The 15453-nt window shown below is 44.7% G+C and overlaps 1 protein-coding gene across 3 annotated transcripts in view; it reads right to left on the reverse strand.

Annotated features, from left to right (window-relative positions):
* The window catches only part of Fam227a (family with sequence similarity 227 member A), a 54713-nt gene that overhangs the window by 25143 nt on the left and 14117 nt on the right, over window positions 1–15453 (reverse strand). For all 3 annotated transcript variants that reach the window (XM_034517222.2, XM_076911637.1, XM_076911635.1), the window contains exons 5-8: window positions 14923–15002; window positions 10133–10279; window positions 3507–3608; window positions 2867–2971 (exon numbers count right to left, since the gene is read on the reverse strand). In XM_034517222.2, the coding sequence (XP_034373113.1) occupies window positions 2867–2971; window positions 3507–3608; window positions 10133–10279; window positions 14923–15002 (434 nt within the window). The remainder of the gene's footprint in view (window positions 1–2866; window positions 2972–3506; window positions 3609–10132; window positions 10280–14922; window positions 15003–15453) is intronic.

The following is a 15453-nucleotide window of genomic DNA, read 5'->3' on the forward strand; positions in this document are numbered from 1 at the left end:
AAGCACTATACAGATTTAAAGGGGCTCCTCTCCTCTCCTCCCCTCTCCCCTCCCCTATCCTCCCCTCCCCCTCCCCTCCCCCCCTCCCCTCCTCTCCTCTTCCCCTCCTCTCCTCTTCTCCTCTCCTCTGCTCTCTTCTCTTCTCTCCCCTTCTCTTCGTGTGATGCTGGAGGCTGAGCCTAGGATGGAGCATGTTGAGATGCAGTCTATTTCTGAGCTACATCCCCGCCCCAAGGTTGTTCCATTACTACTTTCATTTCCATTTTTGGAGGGTGTGGCTAAACTTTTGTCCTCTCCATGCTTCTTGCTTGGTGAAATTTCTCATTAAGTATTTTATCCATGAAGCTATGAGATAGCCAGTTTTCTAAAAGTTTGTCTTAGAGTTGAGTGTGTGTAGGAAAGAAGACAGGATTCCCCTAACTAGAGTTACAGATGGCTGGGAACTACCCTGTGGGTACTGGGAACTGAACCCATGTGTTTTGCACAAGCAACAATGTGGTTAAGGGCTGAGCCATCTCTCTAGTCCCAAGATCTCTAATTTTTCTTACTGATTTGTGAGAGTTCTTTGTGCTGTGTAACATACACATCACCAGAAGCTGAAGAGTCAGGCTAGCGATTGAGAGCATTAGCTGCTCTTGCAGGAGGCCCAGGCTCAACTCCCAGAGCCCACAAGGCCACTCACAGCCATCTGCACCTGGATCCAGGGGATCCAGTGCCCTCTTCTGACCTCTAGAAGGTCAGAAGATATGCATGTGGTACACAGACATACATGTAGGCAAAACACTCAAACACACTAAAAAAATGAATCTAAAAAAATTGCCGGGCTGGAGAGATGGCTCAGCGGTTAAGAGCACTGACTGCTCTTCCAGAGGTCCTGAGTTCAGTTCCCAGCAACCACATGGTGGTTCACAACCATCTGTAATGGGATCCAATGCCCTCTTCTGGTGTGTCTGAAAAGAGCGACAGTGTACTCATATATATAAAATAAATAAACAAATCTTTAAAAAACAAACAAACAAAAAAATTGCCACCAGTATTTTTCTATAATTTGTTATTTACATCTTAATTTTGTGTGTAGTAGTTAAAAAAAAAAAACTCTATAGTTAATGGCTGGGTATAGTGACATGGGCTTGTAATCCTCTCTTGGAGATTTTGAAGCAGGAGGATGGAGAATTTGAGGCTAGTTAACACTACACATCATTTTGAAGCTACACCAGGCTAGAGTGAGACCTTGTTTCAGAAAAAAATTATACATACACACAAATAATATACACATACACACACATACATACATACATACATATGTGCATGCATGCATACATACATGCATACATATATACACACACACACACATACACACACACACACACACACACAGTGTTGACGCTGTGTTCAACCTATCAGTCATTTGCTCGATGGCTGCTTCCACTGGGTCATGTTTACATTGTCCTTCCTCACCAAAAAAATTATCTAACTACTGACATATTTTCTTCCCCTTAATACTCTTTAGTTCAGATATACACAAAAGGTATATGTATGTTTACACTTCTAGTTTTAACATTACAAGCTTATTCACATACAACAGAAACATGAATTAGAATAGCAGAGGGGCTAGAAGGAAGGATGGCTCAGTGGTTAAAAGCACTGACTATTATTCCAAAAGACCCAGGTTCGATTCCCAGGACCCACATGGCAGCTCATAGCTGGCTGTGAGTCCAGGTCCAGGGAATCCAGTGTCTTCTTCTACCCTTTGCTGGCGCTGTGTGCATGTGGCACATACATCTACACAGGCACTGTATCCACATATATAAAATAGAAAGGGGTTCATTCTTTTGTTTTTGTTGCTGCTGCTGCTGTTGTTTTGTTTCTAGACTGGGTTTCTCTATGTACCCTTGGCTGTCCTTGAACTCACTCTGTAGACCAGGCTGGCCTTGAACTCAGAGATCTGCCTTCCTCTGCCACCTAAGTACTGGGATTAAAAGCATAGGTCACCACCACCAGGTTAAGGGATTTGGCGATAGTTTTTTGGTTTGGTTTGGTTTGGTTTGGTTTGGTTTGGTTTAGTTGGTTTGGTTTGGTTGGTTTGGTTTGGTTTGGTTGGGAGGAGAGGTTTTAAGGTAGGGTTTCTCTGTGTAGCCCTGTCTGTCCTGGAACTTGCTCTGTAGACCAGGCTGTCCTAGAACTCAGAGAGATCTGCCTGCCTGTGCTTCCCACATGCTGGGATTAAAGGCATGCAACAGCACCGCCCAGCTAAGGTTTTAATTCTTTAAAAAAAAAAAAAAAAGGAATAGAAAAGTGAAATCTCATGCCCTCACTCCTCAGAGATAACCACTGCTAAGATCTCAGAGATAACCACTGCTAAGATCTCATGCCCTCACTCCTCAGAGATAACCATTGCTAAGAAGTCCACAAATATTTCCCAGATTTTCTTCCATTCCTGGGTGTGCATGTGTGCGCTTGTACATCTACTAGTGTGGTCTCCTAACTGTGAGGATGCGTTGAGAACTGCATCAATAGATGATGTCATTAACATGTGAACATCCCAGACTGCATTTATATGGACTCATATGGCTTGTCACATCTATGTGATACAATCTCAAGGGACCACTGGCAGACACTGATCTATCATGAACAGAATTGTTACAAAGTGTGTGGTTGCTATATATACATAGTTTTAAAACATTGAGTCCAACAACTTTCTTTTTCCCCACCACTCACTGTCCCTGGGAGTATAGGACTCAGCCATACTTCTTTGCAATGACTAAATTATAAGCCAGGGGCCAAGTACTTATTTCTCCTTTATGAAAATCCTGGTTGGGGCGTTCTCTTGCCAGTAATGATGTTTTCTAAGCAGTGTGACACTCACCTTTAAGAGTGCCTCTTCATAATGGGACCGACACATTTTGGACAACAGGGAGGCGTAATTTCGGGCTATTCGGTCAAACAGTCTTTTCTGGACCTCCTTGTCTGGCTGCCAGTGAGAGACAAGCAGAGAATCACTAAGTCCCTGCTGCAGCTCCCCTGCTGTTTCGCTGGTCACAGCCTCACCAGATAACCCCAGGCTGGCCTCGAACAAGCACCACCACACCAGGCATGGGTCTGTGACTCAGGTGAAGTATTGTTCTCACCCCAGAAATCTTATTCTACAGTGTGCTGACCTCATATGCTTTGGGGAATAAGCTGATCTTCTGCTGCCCACATTTACAAAGCATGTCTGGAGTGTTAGTGAAGGGAAGCGCCTAACTATGGGCTGGGGGGGCCTCTCACCCCTGCCCTGGATCTGCTACTTAGTAGTCACTGCCTATTCAAGTGCAGGGGAGCTGCAGGGCATTGGGTTATACCTGAAGTTCAGGTACATGAGAGGGGCCAGAGGAGGGAGATGACAGGCTGAGTCTACATAGGGGACTCATGGGATTGGAGGGGCTTGTTGCTCATGTTAACAAACCAGGGTTTTGTTCCATGAGAACGTAAGTTAAGCAAGGGAAGAAACACAGATACACATTTACCTGGTACCTTTCATGAAATAGCCACCAAAAGCTATCCAGCCATATGGCGGTGAGATTAGGAGAACACAGAAACTTCTCTAGTTCTCTGTCCGAACAGTAAGACTTGAAAAGAAAAGAAAATCACGTTATTACAGTGGACATTGTTATTATCACTGCTGTTCAAGACAGGGTCTCACCGTGTCACCCATGGCTGGAACTTCATTTTCTCTTAACCTGGCTGGAATCTTTGAACATACATCGTTATCACAAACTAAGGTGCCACAATAAGGATGCTGAGGGACACAGAGCTGAAAGGTCTTGTCCAAAACACTATGGCAAGTGGCAGAGCCAGTTCTGGGAACCCATAACTCTGGGTAGAGGCTCCCAGCTACCTCCTCCCCTCTCAGCTCTGGACAGCAGTGGCTGCAAATTTGTAAGGCTACTACACAAATGCAAAGGACAGAGCCCTCAGATTCTACTGAATACAATATATGTAAGTAAAAAATTAAAGCAGTTACTCACAAGCTCAGAGGAGCAGAAAATTTAGCTTGTGTTGCCCCATCATATATAATATATGTGTGTGTATATATAATATATTACTGAATGCTGCCTACGTGTTTACCACTGGGTCACATGCCTTCACTCTTCATGTCACTCAGGAAGGACTGACTCAGCACAACTGAGCAGCAGGAAAGAAGGAGCCAGGATGGGGGCAGGGGGATAAGGGGAGGAAGATTGTTGAGAGCGACCTTGCTTATACTTTAATGGCCTAAGTCAGTGATACATGCCTACTGACACAAAGTCTTGGTCTCTGTGGGAAAGTACTAACCCTAGAATAAATAGCTATAGATCATGTAGACAGGTAGCCCTTGTGGGAAAGTACCAGCTTGGATAAGAATAAATAACCATAGATCTTATGGACAGGTAGCCTTGGTAGCAAAGTACTAGCCTAGATCAGAACAAATGAATAATAGATCTTATAGACAGGTACATAGTGACCTGTTCTGCCCTGCTTCTTATGTGAACTCTTCACCCAGCCAATATCCTGTTCCTGAGAACACCTGCACTCTCCAGAAACAGAGAAACATGTGTCATCCCCCTCTCCACATCCTGCTTCTATGTGTATATAACCCCCGTGTGGAAAAATTAAAATTTGACAGCTTGATCAGACTTCCAGACAGGCTGTCATTCTTTGCATGCCCTTGTCCCCCATTCTCTCTTTCAGGTGGTCCCCTGGTCCCTGTCCACTACCCCACAGACTGGGGCAGAAGATGGCTTCAGGGAGGGGATCCAGGTGCAGCAATAAGTACAGTTGACACTCAAGTTCGAGGAATGGAGGGGTGACTATCTGGGGGACAGAGATTATGTATCCACAAAAGATAAAGAGATCCAGCTACATGAATTCAGAGCACAGGGAGCATCTTCCCTCTGCAGACCTCTGCACAGTTGTCTCCTGCCTCTGGTGGTGCCTCTTGTCCGCATCTGTGGGCACCATCCCTCTGCCTGCCGAAGCTCTACCCACAGTTCTCAAGGTTCCTAGCCCAATCCTAGTTCTGCTACGACTCTGCCCTGTGCCCTGTCTACTGCCATGTAAACAAGCAGCCACAACCTCCCACCACAACAGACACAGATCCCCTTGGCCTCTCTGAAACCATGAGCCAAAATAAAGATTTCTTTCCTTAAGTTGTTTCTGTCAAGCATTTTGTCACAGCAATGAGAAAAGCAACCAGAAGAATCCCCCAGTCGTGGCATCAAATTGGGAATCCATCAATGCATTAAAGAGGAAGGCAGGGTGTTGGGAGCCGCAGTGCCAAGATGGCACAGACATCCTGTCCTCCCACTTGTAAACAACTGACTGCGAAGGTGCAAAAGGCAAAAGGCGTGCCAAAGTCACTGCCCATCCCAGGGTGTAATATGGGGTGATGAGTGAACAGCCAATCAGAAGTGAACACACCACTCTAGGGTATATATAGCAGTGCCATTCCCGGGCTTGGGGTCTTTTCCGCTTTTGCTGTTACAAGAAGTAAAGCCTCGTCTGTAGTGATACCCAATTACTGCCTCCGTGTCCTTATTCGTGGGCGAAGGGGACACAGAAGAGGTGCACGCAACAACTGGTGCCGAAACCCGGGAATTTCAAGGTGCCGCGGAAGACCACCCAAGTTTTGGGGCGGGTTAAAAGACTGAAGGAGTCGAGGTACACCTTTGGAAGGTATGCTTGGGGTAGAAACCTTCGTTGCGGGTAGATATTCACCCATTGCCACTGCAGCAATAGCTAGCCTCTTGATTGCATTGCTTTCAGCTATTAGGGCAAGTCAAGAGGTTTCAAGACTGGTCCGCTCCAGGCTATCAGAACCAGAGCATGTTAGTGTTAGCCGGCATCAGGCCAAGGGGTCTGGAGGTCAGGTCAGAGAACCTGGAAATACTCGAATGGAACAAGGACTGCTGCAGAGTCCATTAAGCTTGAACCGCCACGGGTGGGTGGAAGGAGGTCAGAGGAAAAAAGGATCCTCCTTTATGACAGAATCTTTGGGGAAGCATCTGCGCTCTGCTACCTGCAGCGGCTTGCAACAAGGCAGAGCAAGAGAGCGTGGCGGGAAAGGCAGACAGAGGAGGGAGATAGTCTGCCCTGGGAAGCGCGGCGGGGACACAGGGAGTGTCCCGCGAGCTCAGAGCAAGCAATGCCAGTGATGGAACAGATGATCTTTGAGGATGTCATGGCTGGGTGCCGTGCAGCCATTGTCCCTCGTAAGAACAAGAGGCTACAAGATTGGCTAAGGGCCTGCTGTGGCCCAGGGAGGGGGGCTGTTTGTGCTTATTCCACAGGTGAAAACAATTCAATTTGGGTCCCTACGTGGCTGGTGCAGATTGTGAAGAATGAAGCTAGGTTGCAAGATTACGATTCTGAGTTGGTGATGAGTATACCACTGTGGGCCATAGTCAGATCTTAAACTGTTCTCTTGCCAGTATATTCAAATGCTGAAGTACTGCCTAGTTCAAAGCTATTGAGAGTTACTTGGTTGCCCTGGCCTCAGGCGCATCCGCCAAAAGCCTGGGTCATAAATGCTACAAGTTTTCCATTAGACTTTACACTTTGTTTTGTGGCAGCAAAACTTTATAACATAAAGGTAATCCACTTGGTGTTAATTTGAGAGAAAATAGATTGCTTAAATCGTTAAAAATTGGTTTTTTGATTTGCCTATGTTTATAGAGAAAAGATACAACATGTGTCTTTTAAGGTTTACAGTTTAAATTTAAGGTTTTAAGCTAAAAGCCAAAATGCACAATTCGGCTTAGCCAAGCCTCAGAGAACAGGCCTGAGAGAGGTTAAGTGCATTTACATTTGAATTAAGAAAATGCAGACTGCCTGTAGAAGCCCAGGTGCAAAGCATTTTCTTTTGTTTTGGGTCTTTAGACCAAGCCCTAGAAATGTGCTTAAGGGAATTTGTCTTTGTTCTCATTGTTTCTTGTAAGAAGAGAGATAAATCTAAGACTCAAAGAATTTACAACAGTCTGTGGGCTAAAAGTTATGTTTATGCTACAGAAATTAAAATTATGCCTACTTCCCTCCATGAGTATAGCTGTGCCTACTGATAGAGTATGGTTCAGGTTGTTTTAATTCCTTTATATTCAGAGTTGTTAAAAATGAGATGCCTTGGATTCCTCTAATATATGTAGCAATTATTAGAGATTAAGGTTGGCTTTTATCCGATATATTCATTGGACTAAAAAAGATGGGTTATTAAATTAATCCAAAATAAAGTTCAAATTTAAGATTTATACAGCCTAACTTGCCTACTCCAGCTGCCATTTCAGTAAATGTTTACATAAAAGATGTTTTTATACCATTCCTTTACATTTCTGGTAAAGGTAAAAGGTTTACAATTAGTAAATTTATTCATAATTTTTAAGAGCCCATGAAGCAATATTTGTTAAAAATGATTGCTTCAGAAAATGGTTGTTTTACATTTTATATATATAAATTTTGTTGCTGCTTTAATACAAAAAGTAAGAGGTTAAATTTTTTAGTGTATATTATTCATTGTGTGATACTTTATTAGTGGATTTCTCTAAAGAAATTTTTTCTGCAAGCTATTGCTTCAATATAACGAGCTTTAAAAATATTTTAGAGTACTTGTTACTCCAAAAAAGGATTCAAAGACAGTGTCTTTCAATATTTGAGATAGGTTGGGGCTAGAGCAATAGCTCAGCCGTTAAAGGCTAGATTTTTAAAATATAAAGGCTGAACTCCCAGCAACCACATGGTAGCTCACAACCATTTGTGGTGGGGATCTAACGCCATCTTCTGGCCTGTGAGTGTACATGCAAAAGGAAAATAGTTTACTTTTAATCTTGATTTACTCTTAGTGATTTTTAAAAGTTGTTAAGAGATATTATTTGGCTAAAACCTCATCTTAAGCTTAACATAGGAGGATTTAAGCCTCTGTTTAATGTTTTCAAAGGGATGCAAGTCCTAAATTAAATCATATATATTTTTTCTTGAGTTTATCCTGCTTCAACACAATTAAATTATGTGTTGCAGCCACTGTTTAGAATGTTAAAAAGGGTGTATCTGCATTTGTCCTGTTAAATGGTATATTTCATGAAGTGCAGAATGTTTCGGCTACAAGATTTAATATCTCTAGCCATTTGGATGACATTAAAATTAATAAGGTGTTTAAGAATGCATCTGCACAACCGGTGTCGGTGTGTGTGGACCCTCCATTTTTCTTTATGTTATCCAACTTTCAGAATAATTCTGATATCTTAGATTGTAAAAATGTCACATGCTTTTTAGCACAAGGCTAGAATGGATCACTAGACCTAGCCATGATTAATAAAGTTACAGCAGCTACTGTTGTTAATCAAATCTCAGAAAAGACTTCTGAGGCTTTGACCCTCCCACAGAAAGTGGATGCGTTTCAGACATCCTATTGGTCAATCAGAGAGTTGATTGGCTCCAAGCCCATGTGGAGCAGCTCACGGATGTGGTTCAAATAAGCTGAGTGTCAGCAACCCCACATCCAGGTATTACACCTCTGAGATTTGTGAATGATACATTTATTCAAAGCCATAATCTTTCTGCTTACTTAAAAGAGAATTGGAATGGGAAGTTGGACCAGGTGCAACACCAATTGCAGATCTGGATTTCGAGCCTTGATGGAACTCGAGTGGACCCTGCTACCCCTGGCGATTTTACTTCTTGGCCTACCTCCGCCTTTTCCTTCTTTCTTTCTCTCTTTCTTAAAGGGTGGGAATAGGCCTGCTTGGTGCAGCCCTATGTTGTGGATTAGTGTTCATGATGGTTGGTCTGTAAGCTCAGAGCCCAACAAAAACGTGACAAGGTCGCTATCGCCCAAGCACTAGTAGTATTGGAGCAAGCATCTCCCCCTGAAATTTGGCTAGCTAGGCCAAGAAAGTAGCTGATGACTGAGACCCTCAGTCGATGCACCCCAAGGGTTCAGCCTGGGTCGATGAGAGGTCTAAGTCCAGCCAGCCCTTGCCTGAATAACTGGTACCTGAATATTTAGAGGTGTTTGCGAGTGGGTACTCGACAGGGAATGTTCCACGACTGTGGATAGATTTCCCGAAAGTATGCCTGATTGCACAAAGGTTTGATGCCAAGAAACCTCCCCTGGTGGCGCCCCAGGGTGGAGGCTCCCTTTCCCCATCAAAAGGCATCGAGATGGGTATGGGAAGTAAACCCATTACAATATCTCATTTTGCACAGGGGATCAGGCCTCTGCTTTCCCTCACTGAGTTGGTGCCGCGCTTGATAGGCAATAGGCTGTTCCATCTTAAATATAGAGATAGGGGGAGATGTTGGGAGCCGCAGTGCCAAGATGGCACGGACATCCTGTCCTCCCACTTGTAAACAACTGACTGCACAGGTGCAAAAGGCAAAAGGCGTGCCAAAGTCACTGCCCATCCCGGGGCGTAATATGGGGTGATGAGTGAACAGCCAATCAGAAGTGAACACACCACTCTAGGGTATATATAGCAGTGCCATTCCCGGGCTTGGGGTCTTTTCCGCTTTTGCTGTTACAAGAAGTAAAGCCTCGTCTGTAGTGATACCCGATTACTGCTTCCGTGTCCTTATTCGTGGGCGAAGGGGACACAGAAGAGGTGCGCGCAACACCTCTCATTTTGCAGTAACTACCCGAATTGCGTCTCTCGTGTTTTTCGTCCACCGGCGTGGGGTGACACGGGAGGGGCGTGCGTTATATCAGGGTCCTCATGGCCAGTCACTTCCCCAGAGCCCTGCCTCAGAACACGCCATTAGGGAACAAACCTTTAACACATAAGCCTTGTTGAGGATACTTCACTCCCAAACCATAGTTCTTTTGGCTGGAAAGTAACAGAAGTCAGGATTGCTGGAGCACCGAGGAGCAGCTGACAGAATAACATACAGTCCACAAACAAACATGTGTCTATGAAGGTGCATGTTCCAGCTTTTTTAATAGAACACATGATCCAAACATACTGGTAGGGATGGCAAGATGGCTCAGCAGGTAAAAGCAACTCTGACAATACTGATGACTGAGTCCCCTTGCTCTCACAAGGTATCCTCTGACCGCCACACACATGCATGCACAGTCAGGGCAGAGCTGGTCCAAGGCAGGACCTGCCGCCTGCTCTTTCTTCCTTACCTTGCCACTTAGGGGGTTTTTCTCAGACCGGATCACATTGCCCACCATGTCGCAGAAGTCCACGCCATTGGGTAGTTTGTTGGGCTTCATTTCATCAAATGGGGGATGTTCGTGTAGCTCTGCAAGCAGATTCTTATCTGCCGTTTTCTAAAGAACAAGACATCATCATCTTGACAATGTAAAACAGGGTTGCTTCCTTCCTCTTTTACATAAAGACAGTGCAACAGTTTCATAGAGAGAAAAATGGCTAATGTAAACAGGAGTCATCAAGATGGTTCTGTGAATAAAGGTGCCAGTTGCCAAGTCTGGTGTGGCGGCTATCATCTTTGCAGCCATCTTGAGCCATATACCCTGACAAGAGACTTGTTTACAATAGCCTACAACAGCTGAGCACACTCTGATAACATCTTGTTTTAGATACCCAAGATTTTCCCTTGGGTATGTGAGACTTAAAGGTGTGATTTAGAGATAAGACCTAAGGGCGTGACTTAAAGGCGTGGCTTAGAAGTGAGACATATAAAAGGCAAGAGGCAGACAGAAGAAATTAGTAGGCACTTGAGACTCACAGGCAACTAGGGTTAGACACTTGTACTTGGAAGAGTACTTGACACTTGTACTCGAGAAAGGCACTTGGAAGGTAATTTGTAACTTGGAACTGGGAAAGAGACTAGCAACTTGGAACAGAGATTAGGATTTGAGATTTATTACAGAGGAACTAGAAATTAGGACCTGAGACTTGGTACTAGGGACTAGGAACTTGGAGAAAAGAAGAGAGACTGATGAATAAACGGGATTGAATCACACTCTGTCTGGTCTCCATTCTTCACATCCATTCTCACTCTCTCTCTTGATAAACCCCCGACCCATAGGCCAGAGCAGCTTGGGGTAGTGCAGGCTCTAACAGTTTAGCCCCCAAGGCTTTTGGCAGTGCTGGTTCCAACATTGATAGAGCGGTCTGAGACATTTTGGCCCTCAAGCGTGGAGCAGAGTGGTTTGCAACATTTTTGGCACCCAACGTATGTAGTCCCTGCATAGTAGTACTGCTTCTTCCCACTATCAGGCCAAACACATTTGGATAGAGTGGTCCAAACACTCCAGTGGGTAAGGCCTGAGGTCCCATTTCTGGGGTTAATACTATGTGGGTGGCAGAACTGAGGTCTAATCCTGCACTTCCTGGTGTTGCTCAACTAAGTTCTGAAAGGGATTGTTGTTTGCTGGTATAAAACTGACTGCTCGTGGTGCACGCCTTTAATCCCAGCACTTGGGAGGCAGAGGCAGGCGGATTTCTGAGTTCGAGGCCAGCCTGGTCTACAGAGTGAGTTCCAGGACAGCCAGGGCTACACAGAGAAACCCTGTCTCAAAAAAACAAAACAAAAAAAAAAAAAAAAAAAAAAAAAAAAAAAAAAAAAAAAAAAAAAAAAAACAAAACAAAAAAAAAAAAAAAAAAAAAAAAAACTGACTGCTCCACAAGCCTGTTTTGGCTTGTATTGGTTCGAGGCCTGGAGCTGGCCCCTGTTCCCGTTTCCCTGATTATGGGAAAGGGTGTTTCCTTGTGCGTCTCTTTTGGACCTACATTCACTAGCCCAATGCCTTCCACGTTTGTAAAGTGGGCAGAGCCCAGGCTGTTTTCTGGGCTGTCTCTGGGTTAATTCATTTTCTGCCTTGCAATCTCTTGCAAAGTGTTTATGCTTGCCACATTTAAAACAGGCCTTTTGGTTTCTACTAGCCAAAAAATCTCTTACTGATTGTCCTTGCATGGCAGTCGCCATAGCTAAGCCCTGTTGGTAGGAGGGACCTATATTAGAACAGAGTCTGATATACCCTGTAAGGTCTGTCTTTTTCCTGTAGGGTCTAATGGCTGCTTGGCAGGCAGGATTGGCATTTTCATATGCAAGTTGTTTCACATAATCTATTACTGCCACTGTATTACCAAAAATCCTCCCTGCTGTTGTCATTAATCGATGAACAAAATCAGAAAATTGTTCATCAGGTCCTTGTCTGACTGCTGTTAAGGATACACCAGGGTCCCCTTTTGCCAGGAGCTTATACCAAGCCTTCATGGCTGCATTCTGAATTTGAGCGAATAAGCCTGGGTCATATTGCATCTGATTATCACTAGAAGCAAATTGCCCTTCTCCTACTAAGGCATCAAAGGACCAACCATTGCCTGCCTGAATGTTTCTCCTAGCTGTTTCTTTACAATTCTCATGATACTCTGATTTCCAAGTAAGATAGTCACCACTGCTAAGAACTGCTCTCACTAACGTATTCCAATCACTAGGAGTCAGCCACTCCTCTGTGGCAGACTCTAAAATTGCAAGAGTAAAGGAGCAGTGGCACCATATTGTGATACTGCATTTTTAAATTCCTTAATAATTTGAAAATTAAACCCTGTGTGATGTCTCCAAGCAACTCCTTGATTGTCTCTGGTCTCAGATACAGGGAAAGCCTCAGCATCTCCCTTCTCTGGATGATCTGTGGCTAATCTTAAGCTAGAGGACAGAGACTGCCTTTGGACTCCTGGTTGAGGAACATAAAGAGCCGGGGGATTTTCACAGTTTGCCTCTCGAGACATCTTCCCTGTCTTTAATTTTTGTAGCTGATTAATTAAGTCCAGATACTCTTTTTCTAACTCTATTTGTTGTTTAAGAACAGATAATTTTTCCTGTAACTCCCATCTGGGATCTATAACCACCATCTCCATTGCGGGAGCACTTGGAGGTGGAGGCACATAGGGAGGGGGTCTTTGGGAAGAGAGCCATTCTAATGTTCAGCTGCCTCTTCCTCTAGGTCAGCACAATCTGGCTCTGACAAATCGTCATCAACCTTTGGTTATATTTTAGATTCTAATTTCGAATAAACACGTTTCTTTTTATTTTGAACATGAAAGACAGCATTCAAACAATGAGACAAAAGCAGACAATTAACACATGTGAGCAGCAAACAACAAACCAAAAACAGAGAGTTGAGTTCAGGTTGACTTATTTCTTGCTCCATTTTCATTAACATGACTTACCTTTCTCACTCGGCAGATTCCAGCAGTGATCACCTTCATTTCACTTCTGAATTTTCGGCAGATGCTTCTTCCAGTAATGTTCTTCACTGGGTCTCTTGTTCTTGCTGCCCCACGTAAGGTGCCAAAAATGTTGTGAACCACACTGCCTCACGTTGGGCGCCAAAAATGTTGAGAGCCACACTACCCCACGCTTGGGGGCTAAAATGTCTCAGACCACTCTATCAATGTTGGAACCCGCACTGCCAAAAGCCTTGGGGGCTAAATTGTTAGAGCCCGCACTGCCCCAAGCTGCTCCAGTCCACAGGTCGGAGGTTTATCAAGAGAGAGAGTGAGGATGGATGCAAAGAATGGAGACCAGACAGAGGAGTGTGATTCAGTCCCGTTTATTCTTCAGTCTCTCTTCTTCTCTCCAAGTCCCTAGTTCCTAGTACCAAGTCTCAGGTCCTAATCCTAGTTCCAGCTGTAATAAGTCTCAAGTCCTTCTCCTAGTTCTAGTCCTAATTCTCTGTTCCAAGTTACCTGCCTCAAGTCTCAAGCCTCAGGTACTCTTCCAAGTACAAGTGTCTAATTCCTAGTTGCCTTTCCAAGTTCTAGGTCTCAAGTGCCCACTCCCAAGTACAAGGGTCTAATCCTAGTTGCCTGTCTCGAGTCTCAAGTGCCTACTAATTTCTTCTGTCTGCCTCTTGCCTTTTATATGTCTCACTTCTAAGCCACGCCTTTAAGTCACGCCCTTAGGTCTTATCTCTAAATCACACCTTTAAGTCTCACACACCCAAGGGAAAATCCTGGGTATATAAAGCAAGATGTTAGCAAAGTGTGCTCAGCTGTTGTGGGCTATTGTAAATAAGTCTCTTGTCAGGGTATATGGCTCAAGATGGCTGCAAGGATGATAGCTGCCTTCTGTCGGCTCCCCACAGTCTGGTGGCCTGGGTTCAATCCCTGGAACTCACAAGGTAGAACCAGAGATCTGACTTCTACAAGTTGTCCTTAGACCTCCCCAGGTGTGCCATGGCACGTGCACCCCCCCCCCCCCCGCATACATACATACAAAATAAATATAATACATTTTAAAAAAAGATAATTATTTCCTAAGGCTTTGGGTACAGGTGATCTGGATAGCATAAATAACCAACTTTGGGGGGTGGAGTTAAATTAAAATTTTTGCAATGCTGGAGACAGGAGACAGAACCCAGGGCTTTGTGCCTGCTAGACAAGCACTCTATCCTTGAGCCACACCCCAGCCTGTGATAGCGAATCTTGACAAGGACAATGATGATATGGGACGAGTTGTTGGTAGAAGGGGCTGGCCTCAGGTCAGAGAACTGAGTGGCAGGCAGTGTCTTTCCTTTGACATGCTGAATGACAGTCACCTCAGCTTCCAGCACAACTGCATGCCAGCGTGTCTGCAGAGATCACCATAACCAGCCTGGCTGGTGAATGGAGCGGTGACATGGGAACTTGCTCTGTAGAAGACACATGGAGCTGTGTGGCACTATCTCAGTGAGACAGGAGGACTCTGCTTCTCCAGGGAGATATCTCAGCTCTAACAATAACAGGCAACCCTCCTCTTGTCGGGGCTGGGGTTAGCTCTGCCCTTTCAAGAGTGACATAAGCAATTTTAGAATTAAAATATTGCCAGATTGTTGAAAGAGTGAATCCTGCACTTTCTGTATGAATCACTAACTCGGCACCAAATCTTCCTTCAGGAGGGATAAAGCCTGTTTTTTTACATGGTAGAGACCACCAGGAAAGCAACATGACGCTGGGCTCTTACCCTTTTTGAGGGGATCAGTCTGGGATTCCGGAGCTCTGAACCTTGGCAGGATATTGGTGGCTCTTCCTTCAGTTTCTTGACTGAGAATGAAGGAAAAGGTAGAGGTGAGGGGTGGTGTTGTACCTGCTCCTGGGAGCTAAGACTACTAGAGAGAGCTGCCAAGTGACCAGCAGAAGCCAGGGCCTGGCCTATCTGGTTAGAGTCAGCAGGGAAGACCAGACGCTGTGCACTAGACAAGTTCCTGTCCCCAGCAGTACTCCCCTCTGTCAAATACATCTGATGGTGCCACATCAGCCACCTAGCAGATTGTCTCTCTGTGATCCCATCCCTCCCTCCTTCCTTGTCCACTGTCAAGTCTGATGGAAGGGTAATGCAGAAGAGGACAAAACCTATCCTTGGATAGAACTCTGGATTCTACTCAACTGCATTATTTCAAAAACTGAAAGAAAAAAAAAAACCCACTGGGGTCCACCTCAGGGGCAGAGCATGCGCTTGGTGCGTGCAAGGCCGTGGGAGCCATGCCTAGCACCA

The sequence above is a fragment of the Arvicanthis niloticus genome, chromosome 13 (genome assembly GCF_011762505.2).
Source record: "Arvicanthis niloticus isolate mArvNil1 chromosome 13, mArvNil1.pat.X, whole genome shotgun sequence".
Classification (NCBI taxonomy): domain Eukaryota; kingdom Metazoa; phylum Chordata; class Mammalia; order Rodentia; family Muridae; genus Arvicanthis; species Arvicanthis niloticus.